This window comes from Corythoichthys intestinalis, chromosome 12, assembly GCF_030265065.1.
Source record: "Corythoichthys intestinalis isolate RoL2023-P3 chromosome 12, ASM3026506v1, whole genome shotgun sequence".
Taxonomy (NCBI): Eukaryota; Metazoa; Chordata; class Actinopteri; order Syngnathiformes; family Syngnathidae; genus Corythoichthys; species Corythoichthys intestinalis.
This window is the reverse complement of record NC_080406.1, coordinates 56424920-56446007: the sequence shown is the minus strand read 5'-3', so window position 1 is coordinate 56446007 and position 21088 is coordinate 56424920. Positions and strand designations below refer to the sequence as shown.

Below are 21088 nucleotides of genomic sequence, written 5' to 3'. Positions count from 1 at the left end.
ACGTGACGCACAGCTGTGGCGAAATTCCTGCCCAGCAAGTAAATGTCCGATCGCTGTCAAACATCTTTGTAATAGAAGCCGAGTAACGCCATCTATCGCTTACGAGTGAAGTGAAAGTGAAACAAGAAAGAAAACAAAAAGCTATAGCGAGTGGAGAGACCGAATTTTGAGAAAGCACCGGCTTCTTTCAAATCTGCGGTGTGGCAACATTTCGGTTTCCCCATGGACTACAATGCGGAGGGAGAGAAAATATTGAAAAAAAAATAAAACAATTTGCAAGCATTGCACAGCGCTTGTTCCCTATGCTAATGGCAACACTTATAACATGACTCCGGCACCTCAGCCGGCATCACCCACTGATATCACTTTCTCAGAGCAGGACAACCCCGAAGATGACACCAGTGAAAACACACGGTGGGCTTCGTTAATTTATTTGCAACGCTTGACCGGCGTTGCATTGTTCCCTCACGGACATATTTCTCCAACTACGTAATCCCAGACATTTATGAAATGGCACGCAAAGCCATCGAAGATGATTTCGCTACAGCACATAGTTTCGCACTGACCACTGATAGTTGGACGACCCGTTCTACAGAGTGCTACTACCGAACTGTTGACGGTCCAATATAATTCATACCTATCAAGCTGGACGGTCTCGGCGTAATTTGTACAAGTGAGCACTGATTTTTAAATGTGTACGCCGTACGTTACGTTCAAAATCTGTACGTTTTTCGTGCATTACTTTTCCTCTGTTCGGATTTTGTCAACGTTTTGGCAATGAGACGATGTGCGTTAATATATTAGTTGAATGACGCGAGAAAAGTCAGAGACACTGAGAGGGAAGAGTGTTTGTTGTGACGCTGTAGCAAACGCGATGCTAGGCTACGTGGCTCCAATATTTGCTGACTGTAGCCGACAGCCTACAATTTACGCCTAGATGTCTCATGCATATAGAACTACATGCAAAATGGCAGACTCGGTAGCGTTAGTAAACAGCCGCCATTTTAGAGCAGTAAACTTCTCAGAAAGGCTCTGTTGTAGTGAACCTTCCTAGCGAACCTAAGTAACTTTTTATCTAAAATACTCCTAAATTGGCAAAATCTTGACTTGAGTCTATCTTTAAAGGATGAAACAGTTTTAAAATTCACGTCAAAGTAGACAGAGGGGAACTAATGCAAAAACAGGAGCAATTTTACCAACTTTAACGGTTGTTTTACAACATTAAATGACCTCCAAACATAGCAAAGGTTACCATGTTTTTTTTTTGTTTTGTTTTTTAATGAAAAAAAAAAACATGAAAGGTAACACCATTTACTTTGCCAAGTATTTTTTTTAATACTGTGTGTGTATTTCAGTAGTCAGTCACTACACCAGCCAAAGAGCTAAGAGGCATTTTAACAGTCGAAAATGTTTACATTTTAAGTGTTTATTTCATTTTCTTAAAAGCAAAATAAAGGCAGTTTAAAAGGGGGGGAAAAAAAAAAAAAAAAACGTAAACAGAACCGAAACCGTGATCCCAAAACCGAGGTTCAAACCGAACCGTGGGCTAAATGAACCGTTGCATCCCTAGTAGTATCGCGTTACATGTACTCCATTATATTTACTTAACTTTTTCAGAAAAATGTACTTCTAATGCCCCTTTCCCGCTGAAACTGGTGGGTCAACGCGTGTTTTTTCCAAGCCGAGGCAACCCACTAGCAATTGGCATTTGGCACCTTTCCCATTGACAAAAAAAGCCGTGTCTTTTTTTCTTTTTCTTTTTTCACCCGTCCAACCCCCCACCCCTCCTCAGCCGTGCGTAAAGTTACATGACGTCACCACGCTAAGATGCGCGTCGACAAATGCGACCGAATTCATTCAGTTCAAGGAAGTAAACAATGCAGAGCAAAATGGAAGCCTCCTTTCCGTTTGTGTTCTCTGTTTGCATGCTTTTTACTGCCCTCAAAATGGTCGAAATGCAGCAAAGGATCAACACTCTGCTTGTGCTGAGGCAACGTAGGCGAAGTGAATGCTTCTTCTTCAACTAGCTTTGTTGTTCGCATCGACGTAACTACGTTTGTGGGGCGTGTTAAATGGGAGGCGACTGGCACGTTCTTATGACGCATCACGTAAGAGCCTACGTCACCACGTAGATTAGGGTGTTGACTGTTGACCCGGTGTTTTGCTTTCACACTGCATGACGATCAGAGCCGAGGTGATTTTAACGCGGGTCGCTTGGCGGGTTGATTGACACGGGTCGAGGCGGGTCGCTGCACCTTTCCCACTGCCGCCAAAAGCCGATTGTTAGTGGGTTGACACGTTTTTTTTGGCCAGTGGGAAGGGGGTAAAAGAGTAATTTGTAAATGGCTTTTCTCAAGACATCCACCACAAGGTGGTGGCGCCGCCTTATTCATATTGAATAGCTCTCTTCTTCTGTTACTACTCACTTTTTGCTGGAGTTTATCTGCAACCGCGTGTGCGCAGACCATTGAGCTCCCGAGTAACCAGTGGTCAAGGTGGATTTATATGTTTTTGGTTAGTAAAAATGCACAAGTGGAAGCCTGTCCCCTTTTTTTGTGACTCTTGTGCATACATCCTACCTGACACGCGTTACAAGTTTTATTAAGCTATATTTTTTACTTTTAATTGGGTAGATTTGTGAAGAACGAAATGCTACTCTTACTCCGCTACTTTGGGCTACACAAGTGTCGTTACATTTTTCCTCTTTATTCTACATATTAGATTTTTTTTTTTTTGTGCCAGCGATGGCAAGAGTAGAGATATGCCTGGTGTTAGGCTTGTCGCGATAACACATTTTAGTGTGCGATAATTTATCTCATAAATTATTGCAATATGCGATATTATTGCGCCTCCCCATTTTTTTAAAAACCAATTTACAATAACACAGTGAGAATACAGGATATATTAATAGATCCAGTACACTCATTTAATTATATTTACTCTTAAATTCAAAATACTTTTTAAGAAATCACAACTAAAAACAATAGACCATGCCTTAAGTAAAAGACAACAGTATTAATACCGCACAGAAACACAGAATAAATAGTGTTTTTGAAGGAAAAAAAAAAAAATTGCACTTAATAACTTAAGCATTTAGGCAAATGAAAACTTTTCCCCTCAAAGCTTCTGCTATGGTGTTCCATAGGGATGCAACGATACAGTTAAGTCACGGTTAGGTACGATTTTCGATACGGGGGATACGATTTTCGATCCGATTCGATACATTTAATGCTTTGGGAAAAAAAAAAAAAATTGTATATTTTGTTTCGGCAAAAATTAAATTGCCATCATATAAACATGCATTTTAGTGCATAATATTTATGTGCTTACTTCTTACTGATCTGAAGAAATTTTGTATAAAAGTGCTGAGAACAATCTTTACTGTTTGTAAAGTGAGGTGGGGCACACTTGATTGCTACAGCTCTCTTAGCAGCTAGGTTTACTACATGAGCAAGACATCCTATTTGTGGTCCGAATCCATCTGTGTCACCTACTGAATTAACAATATTTGCAGCATTGTCTATTGTCACTGGTATGGATTGATTTGGCCTTCTTAACCATTCAGTTCAGTGCGTTTTATAATTCATCGATGTAGTATATGGACTACGTGTCCCATAATCACTCTGGGCTCACGTACCCAATGGCATGGGACGTAGCACATCGAGTTTGCCATTTCATGATATCTAGTGTGTGCGCGCATTAAAAAAGTTAGCAAACAACACAGTCGTCACGTCTGCTCGTTACTGCACAACACCAGCATATGACAATCGACTTTCATAAACAGGATGAGTTTGAAGCACAGTGCTCTTAATTTGCCACTCAATGTCCATTCAGCTGTCCGTTGTCAAAGCGAGGTTGTTCGTTGCAGGCAAGTCAGTAATGTTTTGGTGGACTTCGTTGTAAATATCCGGTGTTGTGCCGAAAAATAGCCGCCCCACGTGAAATGTCACCCCTGACGGGAGCGCCCACATGTCAACAACACCGGCACGCCGGAGATGGTCCGCAGTCAATCCGGAGCACTGACGCGGCCGGTATACTTTGAACAATAGGATATAATGGGAACGATTGGCTCCGGCGCTATTTTTTTGCCGGACCTGGAACGAAGATGCATTTTGCGTAGTTGGTAACAAGGACTCCGAACTTTTAACAGCAAGTCTGCCGCACGCACGCACGCACGTGCACGCGAGGCGATAAATCACAGCGGAAAAATGACCGCCTTCATTTTTATTTATCGTGCGATAAATGGAATTATTGCATATTGCGACAGGCTTGCCTGATGCATTACCGGGGTAGCTCTACCAATTTAACAAATGAGACGTCGCAACAATAATCACATGACTCCATTATACCAATCAGACGCAAGCTTGCCATTGTATCTTCACACCAGCTTGTTCAATCATGTAGTGTCTATAAAGCGCCGTAAAAAATGAAATAGAGCGAGTGTAACATGACTCGAAAGCATGGATTTTAACCTCTCTCCCTGTTTTTATTTGGCACAGTTTGACCACGGAAAACCGGAGATACGAACCTTTAAATTCCAAATAGAAATAATGAAGGAATTCTTCACTATTCAAACTAGGGAACTATTTTCTCTACCAGAGGGAACTCATGCTCTTTGGTGTGCCACGATTCGATTCGATTCGATTCGATTACGATTCAGGGTGCTATGATTCAATCATTGAACGATGACTTGACAATGATCACGATTATAGATGCATATACTGTATTCATTATTAAAGTACCGTAGCTTACTGTCCATTTATTTAAAATAGCCTAATGATTCAGCAGGAACAATGGAAACATGCCCATACAACAAAAAGCTGTCCTTAAGCTGTTTTTTTTTTTTTTTTTGTAAAGAAAGTGCAAAAACATTAACCATTTTAAAGGCAGTACTTATTTCTCAACATGTACAACACAAAGCTGACCTTAAGATGCTCTTATTCACAAGAAGGTGGAAAAAAAACCTAACCCTAACCCTTCTGGAAACAATGTGCCTTTAGAAATAAGAATTCTTTTAACCAATGTACTTTGTTTTCACATATTTCTGTACTATTTCGCATGTTTGTAGTGTTACCGGTGTACTTAATCCTGGTTTTACACGTTCTGCATCTGGAGTAACTTTTGTACAACATCCAACAACACCCAAATGGACACGCTAGCGAATTCACTAATTAGCATAGCGCTCAGCACTAACTAGTAACATCTCCAAATCAACAACAACAAAGGCTAAACAATACAAGAAGTTTCGTGTACTCCTCTTAGCAACACACTACGGACATTTTCCAATTGTCACATGAACCTACAGCTGGAAAACTGAAAGCCAAGGAGCTGCGAACTAGCTCTCTTCCCCTCTCGCTCTAAATAATAACTTGCGCACAGAAGAGGACCCAAAGCGTGCATGACCAACCTTTGCTTGCCTGTCACATCCACACATTTATTTTCCGAGTCTTTTATACAGGAGTAAATCTCTCACTCAGTAACTTCCGCTGCAGCTATCCCAACCTTGTGCGGCAGACGTGTCTTAAATTTAGTTCCGCTAGCAGTGGCTGTCATTAAGTTTAGGGCTGCAGCTATCGAATATTTTAGTAATCGAGTAATCGAGTGAAAATTCTATCGATGAATCGAGTAATCCGATAAAACAAATATATTTTTAGGTGAAGAGCAATTATAAATATACATGAGAAAACAAGACATTTCATCTAATCTTGAACCATTTTCAGTCAATCAATGTCTTTATTTTCGATGTACAGTGATACCTCAGCTCACGAACATAATTGGTTCCCAGAAAGTGTGTGTAAGGCGAAAAGTTCGTCTTCCGAACATTTATTTCCCATAAGAAACCATTAAAATGAGAATAATCCGTTCCCAGGTCCCCATAAAACATAATTTTCTACTAAATAAGCCTTAAAACACAAAAATATACCTTATTTTATGTATAATAAATGTGCTATTGTATTATAATTAAAGAAATAAACTGTACTGTATAATAAAGTCGTTTTATTTACCTTTGTGATGGTAGTTGATAGCTTGATGGAATGGAGTGGGAGGAGGAAGGAGAGTGTTACCGGCAAAGTGCGCAGTTAGCGTAGACTCCACTGCTGTGCCCCCCACATGCTTTTGGTTGTTAATAAAAGTGCCCACAAAAAGCCATCCGACGCCTCTGGGTGTTTGTATGCACGCCGCCACCTTTCTGGAGAGGAAATCGGCCGAACCGAAGACAACCGACGACAACGAGCCAACGTGACTCGCCGGTCCACTTCTCACTACGGTGGGAAGCTGAAAGCACCGCCAATTACCAGTCGAGGGCGAATTGGTAACACGAGTCACCTTCCATAAGGACTGTAGGCAACTCTTTTTCGGTCCTATAATAGCAAAAGTACACTCAATATGGTCCAAAATGTCTATCAAACACAAACCACGTCCGCACTCAACGTAAGTGAGGGGACGAACTGGGACGCCGTGAGCGTGCGTCAGCTTCTCGTGGCGCTTTTCGACCGCGTGAATTGGTTCGTCCGCCGAAAACTAGTTCGTCAGCAGAGACTATATGCTCGAGAATTTAATGTTCTTGAGGCGAAAAGTTCGTGAGCTTAAGCGTTCGTGAGCTGAGGTATCACTGTATATTGTTGAAAACAGCCAACAATTGCATCTCAGATGTAACTAGAATTAAAAAAAAACTAATTCACTGCTTTCACTCAAAAAACTTTTAGATATTATTAAAAAAAATATATATATATATATATATATATATCTTACCTAAAATAAAAAATATAAAATATCTTTCCTTCTTCCTCTTCGCACGTGACATTAGCGGGTTGTCCCGCATTAAAAGTAGTCTGAGAAAAACTGTCAAAAGAGCTGTCAAAATAAACGATTACTCGAGGTGAATAACATTACTCGGATCAGTTTTTAAACTCGAGTTACTAGAGTTGCTCGAGTATTCGTTTCAGCTCTAAGTTATTAGGGAATCATTGTTTTTGAACATTTAAGAATCTCAATCGAATCGTCACGTGTCAAATCTCGATTAATCTACCGGTAATAATTGTTTTATTGCCACACCGCTCTTTGGACGAATAATGGTTCAATTATGTATTTTTTTTATTATCATTTCTTTGGCTTCATGTGGTTATGTAATGGGTTGTTGTACAGTATCATTATAACAGTCCTTATAGATAACTTTGTGGTCAGAAAAAAAATACGATTGTTAAAAAAAAGAATAAAAAAACAAAAATATAAGCAGTTATTCATAATGTATTTTTTTCACCAAATACTTTTTTTTACTTGTGAATTGAATAGTTACCTTTCTCGCACACACCATATAACTGTTTGCATTACTCTAACACACTTAATATAATCAATCAGGGAATAGTATCGTTTCTCATATGTACTGTAGGATTGTTTGTACTACTCTAACACACCTAATATAAAATAAATAGCACACCATAATTTAATGAGAAGAAGCAGAATAGATACACAATGCCATGTTATCACAGAAGCCCAACGTGTGTGTCACGAGCAAGATTGAGGCACAAACTCTCGCAATCAGTTCTCCCGGCCACTCCAAGGACAAAGAGCAGGGCACACTGTCCTAAAACAAGTAGCGTCTCGCCTAGCCAGGATAACAAGTTGATAGCGAGTGCTTGGGACGTCAAGACTAGCGTCAGTCGCTGTGGCAATCACGTCCCAGCCACGAAGGATGACACACAAACCTAACCGCCCAAAACCGGCCACAGAGAGATCACCCCAAGACAACACCCAGCCACACCTTCGGCCCGGCCCACTCCACCGCAGCTTTCAAAAAGACTGGACACTGAGATAACAAACGTTCGCTGCTCGGAAACATTTCAATGTAGCCTTGTTTTGGCTCCAGCAGGGTCCCTCCGTCGTCTGTTTTGCCATGTTTTTTGACCACTGTCAACGAATAAATTGTCAACATGTTTTCTGTGAGCCTTCTTCAGACTTTTGGAACATGGAGTCATTACAAAGGGTTAACACAAGAGGGGAACGCGCGGAATTTTGGATCATGGATCATTTCTTCACTTGTATGAGTACATTTTTTGGAGGACTACTTTTACTTGAGTAATATTATTTTGAAGTTACGCTTCTCTTATTTGAGTAAAATTTTCGGCCACTCTACCCACCTCTGCGCATCACTAGAGGCACTGCCTGTCTTCTAGTCTGCTGCTTTTTGACGCCATTAGTGTGCGCAAAGACTTGTGGGTACAAATTCCGAGGGAATCCGTCACTGTACATAGTTGGGGAATTCACCTGCGTGAGCGTTCTGTTAATGAAGGTGTATGAAAAGTCATCCTGGGAAGGTAAATTCTTTTAATTAATCTTGTAAGCGCTATTATGCCCCTTAGTGGTAAGTTGCCCTAAAGTGAATCTTGACTTCCTCTTCTGAAGAGATCCCATAACGCCAGAGTACTTTAACCACGCATTAATAATAGTTCATAAACATGTAATCTGACTAATATTCACTGGCTTAGAGGGGCACATCTCCAGACTAGCACTGTATGTGCAGGAATCCAGGTTATATGTTTTTCCTCTTCCTTCTAGAAATTATATTTGTGCATGTTATTTTTTGGTTTGTTTGTTTTTTCAAACTACCGTATTGGCCCGAATATAAGACGGTGTTTTTTGCATTGAAATAACACTAAAAGAGAGGGGGTCGTCTTATATTCGCGGTCTAGACATTATACCCATTCACGACGCTAGATGGCGCCAGATATCATTGAAGCGATGTTCTGTCATGACAGATTTCAGCTACTCTTTTTAGTTTAACCAGTTTGCATTATTTTATTGCAATGTTTTTCCTTATTCAGATTTGTTTCAAGACTAAAGTTACAGTTAGACTTCACTTTGATGGTTAATGCAGTTATTGCAATTTTGTTGTTTTATCACAATAGATTGGTTTATTTACATTTCAAAAAACAGAAGCCATTCATTTACGAATGTGATTGCACTTTAGTTTACATATTTAAATGTTCAGATATTAAGGTTTGAATGAGGCAAAATAACATGCTTTTTCTCTCAAATATATTGTTATAATCATTTGTTTCGGATGTACTGTAATTATTTTCTGTACAAAAATTAATTTGGTGTTCAAAAAGTCTTTTTTCAAACTTGAGTCTTGAAAAAGAGGGGGTCGTCTTATAATCAGGGCCGTCTTATATTCGGGCCAATACAGTACTATATGAAATATATGTTTGTAATTTGTGTTAGACATTTCATCTCCAAGTAGCCAAATCAACAGCTCACGTCTTCCTCGAGTAGAGATAAGGTTCAACCATTTCCACAAAATCTCTGGGTGCTTTGTATCCATAACCTGGCATGTCCACAATGGTGAAAGCCCTGCCCACTTTAAAGAAGTTCATCTTTTTTGTGTGACCCTATAAGAAAATACAGGACAAACAATATTAATATCATTTTTCACATCTGTAATCTGATTACATTTTCATTTGAAAAAAGTCAACCATCTGCTTCAGTAATAATTAGTTTTGATAACCCCATATAAAGTTACTCATTTAAAAAAAAAAAAAAAAAAAAAAGGTACATTTCAATTCTAGTTTAAATGCCAGGTTCTGGGCATATTCAAAAAAAAAAAAGACCAAGGTAAACAATGTCAAAACATTTTCCACCATTAATGTGGCCTGTAACTAGGCATGTGCTGGTTACCGGTTTCACGGTTTACCGTGGTGTGAAAACGTCGCGGTTTCAAAACCACCAAAATTTTCCGTCAGACCGTAGTACGGTATTCGCTATTTTTCTTGTGTCAAAAATGCAGCCAGAAGCGGCTTGGCGCAGCAGCGCTCACTCCCTCCCGTTTGTTGCTGTGTGTGAAAGTGACACTATCGGCTAGCCAGCCAGCTAACCCAAAAACAAATACTCCAAACATAAGGCGTACTGTTCTTCAATTTATTGAGCTCTCAAATCGTGGTAAGTGTAATATACAAAATGAATACATTTAAAATGTTGTACAATTAGATTTTTCCATGTGAGTAGCTTCAACAGATTAGCACCGTGGAAAAAGTTCGCCAAAAAAAAAAGACACATTTTCCTTTCAAATTCAATATACAAACTAACTAAAAGCTTACAAAGATGACTGTTAGCCTAGGCTTAGGTGGGAGAGCAACTTCGTTGAGTGTGACAGCCGCAGAGTGAGAAAACAAGCTTGATTGTCAAATAAAGTGTTACCAGTTAATATCTTTTGGTGTAAATATCCCATAATACAGTGAGACCAGCTGCGGTTTATAGTCCAGTGCGGCTTATCTATGAACAAATGCCATTTTTGTGCCAACTTTGGTGGGTAGCGGCTTATAGTCAGGTGCGTGTAACAGTGCGAAAATTACAGTAATCACATTTAACTAGGATTGTGATTTAGATGAATTGTAATGTTTACCAAATATTTGTGGATACCTGAATATTAGTATGAATTCAATACATTTTATGTATTTAATACCTTCGTCATTTGCAGTTGTTTTTCAAAAAATGTCACTTTCATTTAGATGTCTCGGGTTTTTCTTCTTGTCAATGACTGTCTAAAATGTCAATTGCTACATCCAGCTAAAACATTTTTTCTGATGACTACTCACAGGTGTTTTGGAGATTCTGACTTCCACATTTGGACTCAGAGAAAACAGACATTTAACAAGAGATGACTTTCCCACATTGCTTCGGCCAATGAAACACACCTGGGGATACACAACAACAACATTAATGTAAAAGGGTTGGGGATGAACCTGGATGAAAAACAATAGGCCTTCACACTGGATAAAGATTGAGCTCTTAAAATGTCAACACAGAGGTACTTTTAAAGTTACACTGCGTGATTAGCAATTATTCATTCATTTGTGCTGGAGTCTATCTCAACTAACTATGGGCAGTGGTGGGGTACACCCTGAATTGGTTGTAAGCTAATCACTGGGCACAAGAAGATGTACAACTGTTCACGTGTACACTCAAACCTAGAGAAAACCCATTCAGGCACATGCAAACTCTACACAGGAAGGCCGGAGCCTGGAATGATCTCCGAACTGTGGGGCGGTCGTGCCAACCACTCTGCCACTGTGTGCGACAAAAAACTATTTTGATTGTGTTTAAAAAAATAAGGGTGTGTTAAACATTTTACGTGGTTTACAGGGGTAAAATAAAAACAAATATTTTTTCTTTAAAATGGCTGAAATAGGCTCAGGGCAGAAATGTCAAATAGTGAAACAGTGTGGTGTAACAAAAGTACTCTACTGACCTCGGGTTGTTTCAGTGCAGGTGAGTGGTCCATCCTCTCTGCTGACACATAATAATCAATCTTATGGGACGGTGAGGAACAGAAGAGCTTTTCAGCTTTAAGAAGATCATTCATGCAGGGATGGAAGAGCTGAAATTGTGTCCTATCCACAGAGCTATCAGCATATACAAAATAGACATTGTCGACATAAAGTTTGAGATTTACATAAAAAAGAAACAGTCAGGTTTAAAGTAGGTAATAATATTTAATAAGAAAATATATCAACAAAAAAATACCTGTCCAGGTAAGTCTCTACATCTGTAAAAGGGTAAAGTAAGCTTTTCACTTTGTTTGGGTATCGAACTCTTGCCTCTTGCAGTGATGCCAACTTGTGAATTCTGTGTTGTGGGAAAGTGCACATCTTAATCCCAGGTTGAAGCCATGAAAGAGGATGTAGATAAATCATCTTCCCTCAAAGGTCAGACCTGGCTAAAGTCAATGGTTGGGAAAAGGACATCAGGGGGAATCAACGCAGTTAGAATCATATCTTTCAAGTCTGATGTTGATTTTTGCAAAATACAGGTTATCATACATACTGTATCTGTTTTTATGACATATCATCATATCTATTCGTAGATACTAAATCGTCTACGAATTCAATTGAATGATCTTTTATTGACTAACGGGAGAATCCAAATGGGATGCACTTTTGTATAAAACGAGTAGATATGTCCCGATCTGATCACGTGATCGGAAATTGGGCCGATCGCACAATTTCTCAGCTGATCGGAATTGGCTGAACACGCCACCAGAATGATTTTGAAGTGTTTCAGCCTTATCTATCAGAGGTTGGCGAAGGGGGAATTAGGGGTTGAGATTTTGGCAGGAGCAGTGTTGCCAGAATCTCATTCCTGTTGCTAAAGTGCTTCCTCTTTGAACTTCAGACATAAAATAAAAATAATATTGTTAATAATAATAATTACTACTATTATTACAATATCTATAGCTATTGTCTGTGATTTTCAATTGCAAAAAGTAAAAGTCAGTGACAAAATATACTATTTAAAAATATTTATTCATTTATTTCTCTTTATATCGATTAATATATTCATATATTTACATATATCACTTCTGCGATTCCATAGTGCACAACTACTGTATATCTGCCCAGTTAAAACTTAAATAGTGAAATTTAGCGTTGCCTACATTGGCTAGCTTCGGGTGACTTTAGCAATAGTATGTTTTAATTTACACATTTTACAGACTACAACCATTTTTGTGATATATGCGCCGATCTTGTGACGTTCTGGTCTTTGTCGGGACACTCATTCTGTCGGAAGCGCAGCGTTGAGCACAAGGGGGAAGGGGGGGGTGAGATTCTGCATTAGGCACTACACCGGTCGTTTCGCTCGGATTAGTCAATATTACAATACTTTATTTTGTGTCCAGGGATGCTCCAGTGTCCCCCTGATGTGGAAACATTCTTGGATAGCTTCTTGTTTTTTTATTTTTATTATAATGTCTAAAATCAAGGGACTTGCTCTTTTAAGCCATCTCGTTGCATTACCGTAATGAACACAATGCAAACAATGATCCAAATGAGGGGCGGCTAGCTTCGTTTTTCTTTGTTGAGGCTGGCCTGGTCGCAGTTTTTTTTTTTTTTTTTTTTTTTTTTTTTTTTTATTCCGGGGGAAAAAGAAATTACGTCGATCCAAATTTGAGGATGTCTTTAACAACTTTGTGCCCAAATCAATCAAGAAATGCAGAGCTGAAAGGTGATCATATCGAGCTCGTGCTCTAGAAAAAAAGTGACTATCGTTTTTAATATGTTGTTCTAAACAAAATAAACCAGTCATCGCTGCAGTTTCTTTCTATTCTGACAAATAATCAAGACACGATGCCCTCCAAATTACGGTCCTGTTTTGTTGTTATTTTAGGTCAGTTTGTAGGGCGTCTGTAAATGTTCATGCAACATGACAGCAATAAAAAAAATAAGGGAATTACTCACCTGTAATGTGTCTGCACGGCTTCAAATATTTTTACTTTTGCTAAACGGTATTAATAAACGCAATGTTATGAAGTTCATCAAGTTATGTCGCTCTGCAAAAACATTGGGTGCACGCTTAAATAGGTCCGTGTGAAACACGTATACAATCCAAAAGTTCCCAGTACTTGCTGTTCAGGGAACAATGTAGTGCACTTGTGGACATTTTGCTTAGTAAATCATATCGGATATCATTAACCCAAGCTTCGATTATATTTGCATACACTGCTAAAAACTTCCCAATATTAGATTAAAAGCAGTGGTTTACACAAGAAAGGTGGCTAAATCAGTACTAGATACATTTTTTAATATGTTACTTTGTTTTGTGTGTGATTTTTTTTTTAACCTCTTTGATTTGCTTCATTATGTCTACTTCGAATGAAAACTTTCCAAATAAAGAAGGGGCATGATCTTGTGTGACCTAATTCTAAAGATCAAATTTGGCCACTGCTTCAAATTGGTCATCCACGTTTTCTTTTTCGCGTGGCACTGCAAAACACTAAAGAGGCTTTTGATTACTGCTACATCCTGCTGCTACTACCAGAAATGTACCCCCTTAAAAATTCAAAGTTACAATATAATGAAAATAAAAATAGAAACAGTCGCCCAAAATACTATACACACAATAACATGGAAACATATTTGATGCATTTTTAACAACATGCTTCAGGGAAAACAACATAAAATACTCAGATTGTTTTCAAAAATTTATATCGCTAATTAGTTTTAGGGATCTCCGTGTGTTTTAATTCTGATTGAAAAAATACAAATATTGTAGGTGTTTTGGAAAACGTTCTTTGTGGGTTGAAAAAAAAAAATGCATCAAGAATTATAGTGATAACAAAATATTCAAAATTTGTAGTTTTGATGCTCCACAATTTCATTGAACAACTATATAATGACAATAAAGGGCTATTCTATTATATTACATGTATAGTAACATGTAACCGCTTTCAATCTTAATTATAGAGGACATTAGAAAGTAGTAAACCTCAAGATTAGGAAGGGAAGGGATCTGTCGTGGAGGTGAAGCTCACCAGGTTGGTGTCATACTACCTTCAACTACAGTACATTTAGAAATACAAACACATTTTTAAAAAATGCAAGTTAGTCCAGAAAATGTGTGAAAACTTGAGAAAAACAGTAACAGACTGAATTTGCATTATGACAAAATAAACACTTGGTTAGGAAAGGATCACCATGTTTTTCTTACTTTCATAATGAGACTTACTGATTAGCCAGTCCAGGCTTCAAAATATATAATTGAGGAGGAGGAAGTAATGATGTGTCGGTCGCGAACGAGCCAGTACAAAGAGCCGGCTCTTTGGAGTGAACGACGAGAGCCGGCATCCTTCCTCGAGAGCCGGCTCTGTCATTTTCTCTCCCTCTCTTTCTGTCTCTCTCTCTCTTTGTCGCTGTCTCTTTTTCACGTGTCTGAAGTGAGAAGAGGGAGACAGGAAGAGAAAGGGGAGGGGCGAGGGGCTTGGTACTAGGTACTGCACGGTGTGCACGCTGAGCACATGCCCCGTCGCGTCCGCGCACATGCCCCGTCGAGTCTGCGCAGCCACAGACAGACACAGGAGGAGGAAAGAACGACACACGAACGCGGTTTGTAGGCCTTCATGATGAGCCAAAAAACGCAGTAACATTTGGAGACATTTTAATTGGTTAAAGTCAGATGACAATAGGGCAGAATGCCGTGTAATGGAGAGTAGATTGTGCATTGTAGCAACATCTGTACCGTCAGAGAGGGGGTTCTCAAAGACTGGACAAATAATTACTGAGAGAAGGAGCCGGATCAGCCCGTCCAAGTTGAAGTATTTCGTTTTCTTGAATGCTAATTTAAAATAAAGCAAGGAGTAGCTTATGTTTGTTAAAATAAAGCAAGGAGTAGCTTATGTTTGTTTTGTTCGCTGCTGCTTTGCAGTTACTACTCACTATTTTTTTTATGATGCACCATGTCTGATTGTTGTTGGTTGAAGTTTAATTTTGTTGCTTGTTTATTGTTTGGAGCCTTTTTAATGTTCAATAAGTAAAAACCCTTTTCTTTGCTTGATAGTTGTTGCTATTTGCAGTCAGTAGAGTGCAATATTTAGTTCACCAAGTCATTTATCAAAATGTATGCTAAATGTGTCATAAATATTTAAAAGAAAAGCTAAAGTTAAAAGAGCTGTTTGAGAGCCAAAAAGAGCCGGCTCTTTTCACTGAGCCGATCTAAATGAACCGGATCACCGAAAAGAGCCGAAAATCCCATCACTAGGAGGAAGGGACCGCGCCTGAGCAGTTTCTTTGAACACACTGAAACAATGACTGAATGTTGCATTATTAGTCCTACTTTATTATGAAGATGGTATGTCCAGTAAGTGACCAAAAATTAACAGGACATGTCCCAGAAATGTCCCCAAATTAACAGGAAGTGATCGGATATCAACAGGAAGTGTCCACAAAATGTCCCCAAATCAACAGGTCACTGATAAATCTGTATCTAGCACAGCAAAGTAATCTGTAATCTAGCACAGCAAAGCCCCATAGTAATTTCTCCAGAAACGGCAGTTTCTATTTACCAAAATTGCCCTAAAATTTTCTTGAACCATGTATCCATGAACCTTGTATTTTTTTAATCAAAACAACTAGAGCGAAGACAGGAGAGGTTAGGAGTTTCAGAGCCTCACCTTGAATCACCAGCCTCATATTGAAAAATATATCTATATAAATTAGGGCTGTGACAACACATTCAGGTCATGGTTCGGTGCGGTTTCAGTACTACCTGAAAACAAAAAGGCTTTTTTTTCTCACAGCATTTGAAAGTTAAAGTTGGATACTGTTAACTCTTATATAGGTGTATTTAAAAAATATAAGAATTCTGACCTAGTTTTTTTTTTTTTTTTAATTAGTTCAATCAGTTAACAACATTAACATCGTTGCTTTGAAAGATGTTCTAGAAGGAATAATGTAATAATGTGTACAGTATAACATGAAAAGTAACATCAGTTCCTTTGCTGAACAACTAATTACTCTTACAATGAGGTAACTGAGTTACTTCTCCCAAAAAGTAATTGAGTTTGTAACTAACTACTTTTTGAAGTAAGATTAACAACACTGTACCGTACATACCACCTCCATAGTAACTATTAGGACATTCAGTCATTGTTTTAGTGCGTTCAAAGCAAATTTTCGGGGCCGGTCCCTTCCCCCTTCTCGCCTCATAAATTCAGTCAGTTACTGTTTTTCTCAAAAGTTTTCACACATTTTCTTGTATTAACTTGCATTTAAAAAAAAAAAAAGTTTATATTTCTAAAATGTAGTTGAAGGTACTATGACACCAAACTGGTGAGCTTCACCTCCATGACAGATCCCTTCCCCCTCCCCAGGACACCGAACAGGTCCCTTCCCCCTTCTCACGACACAAATTCATTCTGTTACACTCAAATTGCAGTTCTAAAACGCTTTTTTTTTTCAAAACAATGTACACATTTGGGCCATTTTTTTCTGTTGCTGTGTGTGGAGTACTGGAGAAGTGGGTTTAAAAAAAAGTAAAAAGTCACCATAAACAAATGTAAATAAATAAATGTAGCTTTACTTGAACTGACACAAACTATCACATGAATAGTTACCGTGGTGTGTTCCCCTCCGTTTGGGCTGCATACCAACACAATGTATGTCTAGTGGTTTTATTTACATATAAATTGTAGCTGTGTATCAGACAACGACCTGCTAATTCGAAACCACTTGGGTCATTTTGGCCAGATCTGGGTTTTTCCAGAGGAGAGGCCAAATCGGCCATTGCTTGGGAATATTGGGAGTATTTGTCTTGGGGAAAGGCTGATTCGGCCTCTGCTGGGTTTTCTAGTGTTAAGCAACTCTAACCTTATGAAGCACCTCACATCAATGCAACCCAACACCAAACTTGTGGCTGTTGCTGTTAGCCCAGCCCAAGTCTAAATACAGCCAGCACGGGAGATGGAGCCACTGTGTTGAAACAAGTAACGTTCGATTTTTCGTGTCAGCTAGAGATGACCACCAGAGCCGGGCTGAACACACTGATTGCCAGGTACACAGTTGAAAACATGTTACCCCTGTCCACTGTGGAATCTGAGACATTCGGAGCTATAATCGCTAAAATACCAATACGAGGAGGAGGAAGGGGGGTTGCCCCATGCCGACAAACCTTTGCAAAATTCATAGACAGTGAATACAAGAAATGAAGATTGAGCTTAAAAAGTCTTTTGAGGAACTGGAGTACATATCAACCACAGCAGATACAGTCGGGGCAAATAAGTATTTAGTCAACCACTAATTGTGCAAGTTCTCCCAATTGAAAATATTAGAGAGGCCTGTAATTGTCAACATGGGTAAACCTCAACCATGAGAGACAGAATGTAGAAAAAAAACAGAAAATCACATTGTTTGATTTTTAAAGAATTTATTTGCAAATCATGGTGGAAAATAAGTATTTGGTCAATACCAAACGTTCATCTCAATACATTGTTATGTACCCTTTGTTGGCAATAACGGGGGCCAAACGTTTTCTGTAACTCTTCACAACCTTTTCACACACTGTTTATGGTATTTTGGCCCATTCCTCCATGCAGACCTCCTCTAGAGCAGTGATGTTTTGGGGCTGTCGTTGGACAACACGGACTTTCAACTCCCTCCACAGATTTTCTATGGGAATGAGATCTGGGGACTGGCTAGGCCACTCCAGGACCTTGAAATGCTTCTTACGAAGCCATTCTTTAGTTGCCCTGGCTGTGTGTTTGGGATCATTGTCATGCTGAAGGACCCAGCTACGTCTCATCTTCAATGCCTTTGCCGATGGAAAGAGATTTTACCTCAAAATCTCTCGATACATGGCCCCATTCATTCTTTTTTACACAGATCAGTCGTCATGGTCCCTTTGCAGAAAAACAGCCCTAAAGCATGATGTTTCCACCCCCATGCTTCACGGTGGATATGGTGTTCTTCGGATGCAATTCAGTATTCTTTCTCCTCCAAACACGAGAACCTGTGTTTCAACCAAAAAGTTCTATTTTGGTTTCATCTGACCATAACACATTCTCCCAGTCCTCTTCTGGATCATCCAAATACTCTCCAGCGAACAGCAGACGGGCCTGGACGTGTACTGGCTTCAGCAGGGGGACACGTCTGGCAGTGCAGGATTTGAGTCCCTTTCGGCGCATTGTGTTACTGATAGTTGCTTTTGTTACTGTGGTCCCAGCTCTCTGTAGGTCATTCACTAGGTCCCCCCGTGTGGTTCTAGGATTTTTGCTCACCGTTCTTGTTATCATTTTAACGCCACGGGGTGAGATCTTGCATGGAGTCCCAGATCGAGGGAGATTATCAGTGGTCTTGTATGTCTTCCATTTCCTAATAATTGCTCCCACAGTTGATTTCTTTACACCAAGCATTTTACCTATTGCAGATTCAGTCTTCCCAGCCTGGTGCAGGTCTACAATTTTGTCTCTGGTGTCCTTCGACAGCTCTTTGGTCTTGGCCATAGTGGAGTTTGGAGTGTGATTGACTGAGGTTGTGGACAGGTGTCTTTTATACCGATAATGAGGTAAAACAGGTGCCATCAATACAGGTAACGAGTGGAGCCTCGTTAGACCTCGTTAGAAGAAGTTAGACCTCTTTGACAGCCAGAAGTCTTGCTTGTTTGTAGGTGACCAAATACTTATTTTCCACTCTAATTTGGAAATAAATTCTTTAAAAATCAAACAATGTGATTTTCTGTTATTTTTTCCACATTCTGTCTTTCGTGGTTGAGGTTTACCCATGTTGACAATTACAGGCCTCTCTAATCTTTTCAAGTAGGTGAACTTGCACAATTGGTTGTTGACTAAATACTTATTGGCCCCACTGTATCTGGACAGCCCATAACAGAAGTTTCATGAGTGTGACTGCAATAATAAATATTGTTACTTTAACTCATTCACTCCCAGCCATTTTCACCGGAGCAAGGCGCTTCGCTCCCGGCCGTTTTACTGGATTTTGACTGATTTTGCAAGGCCCACAGAAAATTATGTTCTATTGCTACATAAACATGGAACCCACCCAAAGAAAGACTAGACTCTCTTCCTTCAGCAGAAAAAAGTTAGTTTGTATCTTTTTCCATTCTTTAGAAATCAGCATTAGAAAATAGCTGAGTTTGAGCAATTTTCCAATTTCTGATGAAAAAATGGAGAAATTGAGCTTTTTTGTGAAAGCATACATTTCAAACATAACTTTCACTTATACAAAGCTATTTTTTGCTTTAGTTACATCCCAAACATCTGAATAATGTTTTCCTTTTACAAAATGAGGTAAACAACAAGACAAATAGAACTTTTGAAAGTAACAATTTATTTACTCATAACTAACTGAAAGATGACGCTGTTCTGGCCGTGACAGCCAGTTAAACTTTTCCCTCATCGCCGTCTGTCTCATAAAGATGAATTTTTTGAGTCTCTGCGGGCTCTGCTCGCGAGCAGCACGGACTCACAGGCATCAGCCTCTTCACTAGTGGTCCCGGTCGTTCTGCTCGGTCGTCCAGCGCCTGGCATCCCGGGCGTCCTACCGGTTGTTCTGCTCGGTTGTCCGCTGCCTGGCATCGGTTGTCTTACGCCGGCGCCCGGCCGTGCGGCTTGGCCGTTCGTTGCCGTTGAATTGGGCTGCGGGTCTTACCGCTACTGCCCTCCAGTGGCCAGTTTTATTGCTTTAAAATGGATTTTCAGCTTTATGCTTTGGAGCGAAATTGAATCACAACCAAGAGATGTCTTTTTTGAAAAAAAAAAAAAAAAAAAAAACGGAAAAGACATATAAATACGTCTTTGGGACACTGAAACAATTAAAAATAGAACGTATTTATACGTTTTTGGGAGCAAACGAGTTAACAACTTTATTTATTTATTTATTTATTTTACTTTACTTCAGGATAGTGTTCTAATTATTAGGGCCCGAGCACTAAGCGTGCGAAAGCCCTATTGTTTTGCAAAGGATTATTAGGGCCCGAGCACTAAGCGTGCGAAGGCCCTATTGTTTTGCAAAGGATTATTATTATTAGGGGCCCGAGCACTAAGCGTGCGAAGGCCCTATTGTTTTGCAAAAGAATTTTTTTTTTTTTTTTTTTTTCAGGGCAAATGAAAACGGCCAATTTGGAGGCCTGAACATGCACGAAAAGTCACCAAAATTTGCACATACGTGCGGAAAATTGTAAATTTCGATAATTTTGCAACGTTGCAAAAAAAATGTAACAAAATGGCTCAGTGGCGCCCCCTTGAAATTTTAAAATTGGCCTATAACATTAGGGTCTGTCAGCGTAGAGCGATGAAATTTGGGGAGTCTATACCTTGTCCAAATCCGCTCCAAAAAAGCATTGGCACCCATATTCCAAACCCAACAGGAAATCGGTTATTTTGGATCGAATATGAAATTTTTATCCATTTACAGGGTGCACATTTGAGACCTTTTCGCGGAGGGAGTTAGTTGGATCATCTTGAAAATTGGTGAGACTGTTCAGGTGAAATGAGATCTTAAGTTTTTAAAATGGTGCGTTTTCATTCACGGGTCTGACCTGGGCGTGCTGCCAAAGTTGGCCATTTTTTCGGCAAAATGACAAATTCAGTAAATGACTAATAGTTCCTTGACACAACATTCAATCATTTTCATATCTGGCGTGTATGTGCGGTATCCCACCCTTAACACGAGTGCATTGAAATATTACCCATTAGGCTTAGCGCCCCCTAGTGAGAACAGGAAATGCCTTTTTTTACGAGACAGGTTCCTCCTCCAAGGGAAAAAAATCTGTTGACCTCAAACCTGCATCAGGGGAGCCTTAAGAC

General features: G+C 39.4%; 1 protein-coding gene across 3 annotated transcripts in view; it reads right to left on the bottom strand.

The window, feature by feature from the left end:
• The window catches only part of LOC130926950 (GTP-binding protein 8-like), a 29029-nt gene extending 15653 nt beyond the window's left edge, over positions 1-13376 (bottom strand). For 2 of the 3 annotated variants that reach the window (XM_057852313.1, XM_057852311.1), the window contains exons 1-5: positions 13233-13376; positions 11521-11713; positions 11246-11399; positions 10593-10691; positions 9259-9389 (exon numbers count right to left, since the gene is read on the bottom strand). In XM_057852313.1, coding sequence (XP_057708296.1) covers positions 9259-9389; positions 10593-10691; positions 11246-11399; positions 11521-11690 — 554 coding nt within the window. In that variant the 5' untranslated portion in view covers positions 11691-11713; positions 13233-13376. The remainder of the gene's footprint in view (positions 1-9258; positions 9390-10592; positions 10692-11245; positions 11400-11520; positions 11714-13232) is intronic. The other variant, XM_057852312.1, reaches the window with a different exon arrangement.
• Between the last annotated feature and the right edge of the window lie 7712 nt (positions 13377-21088).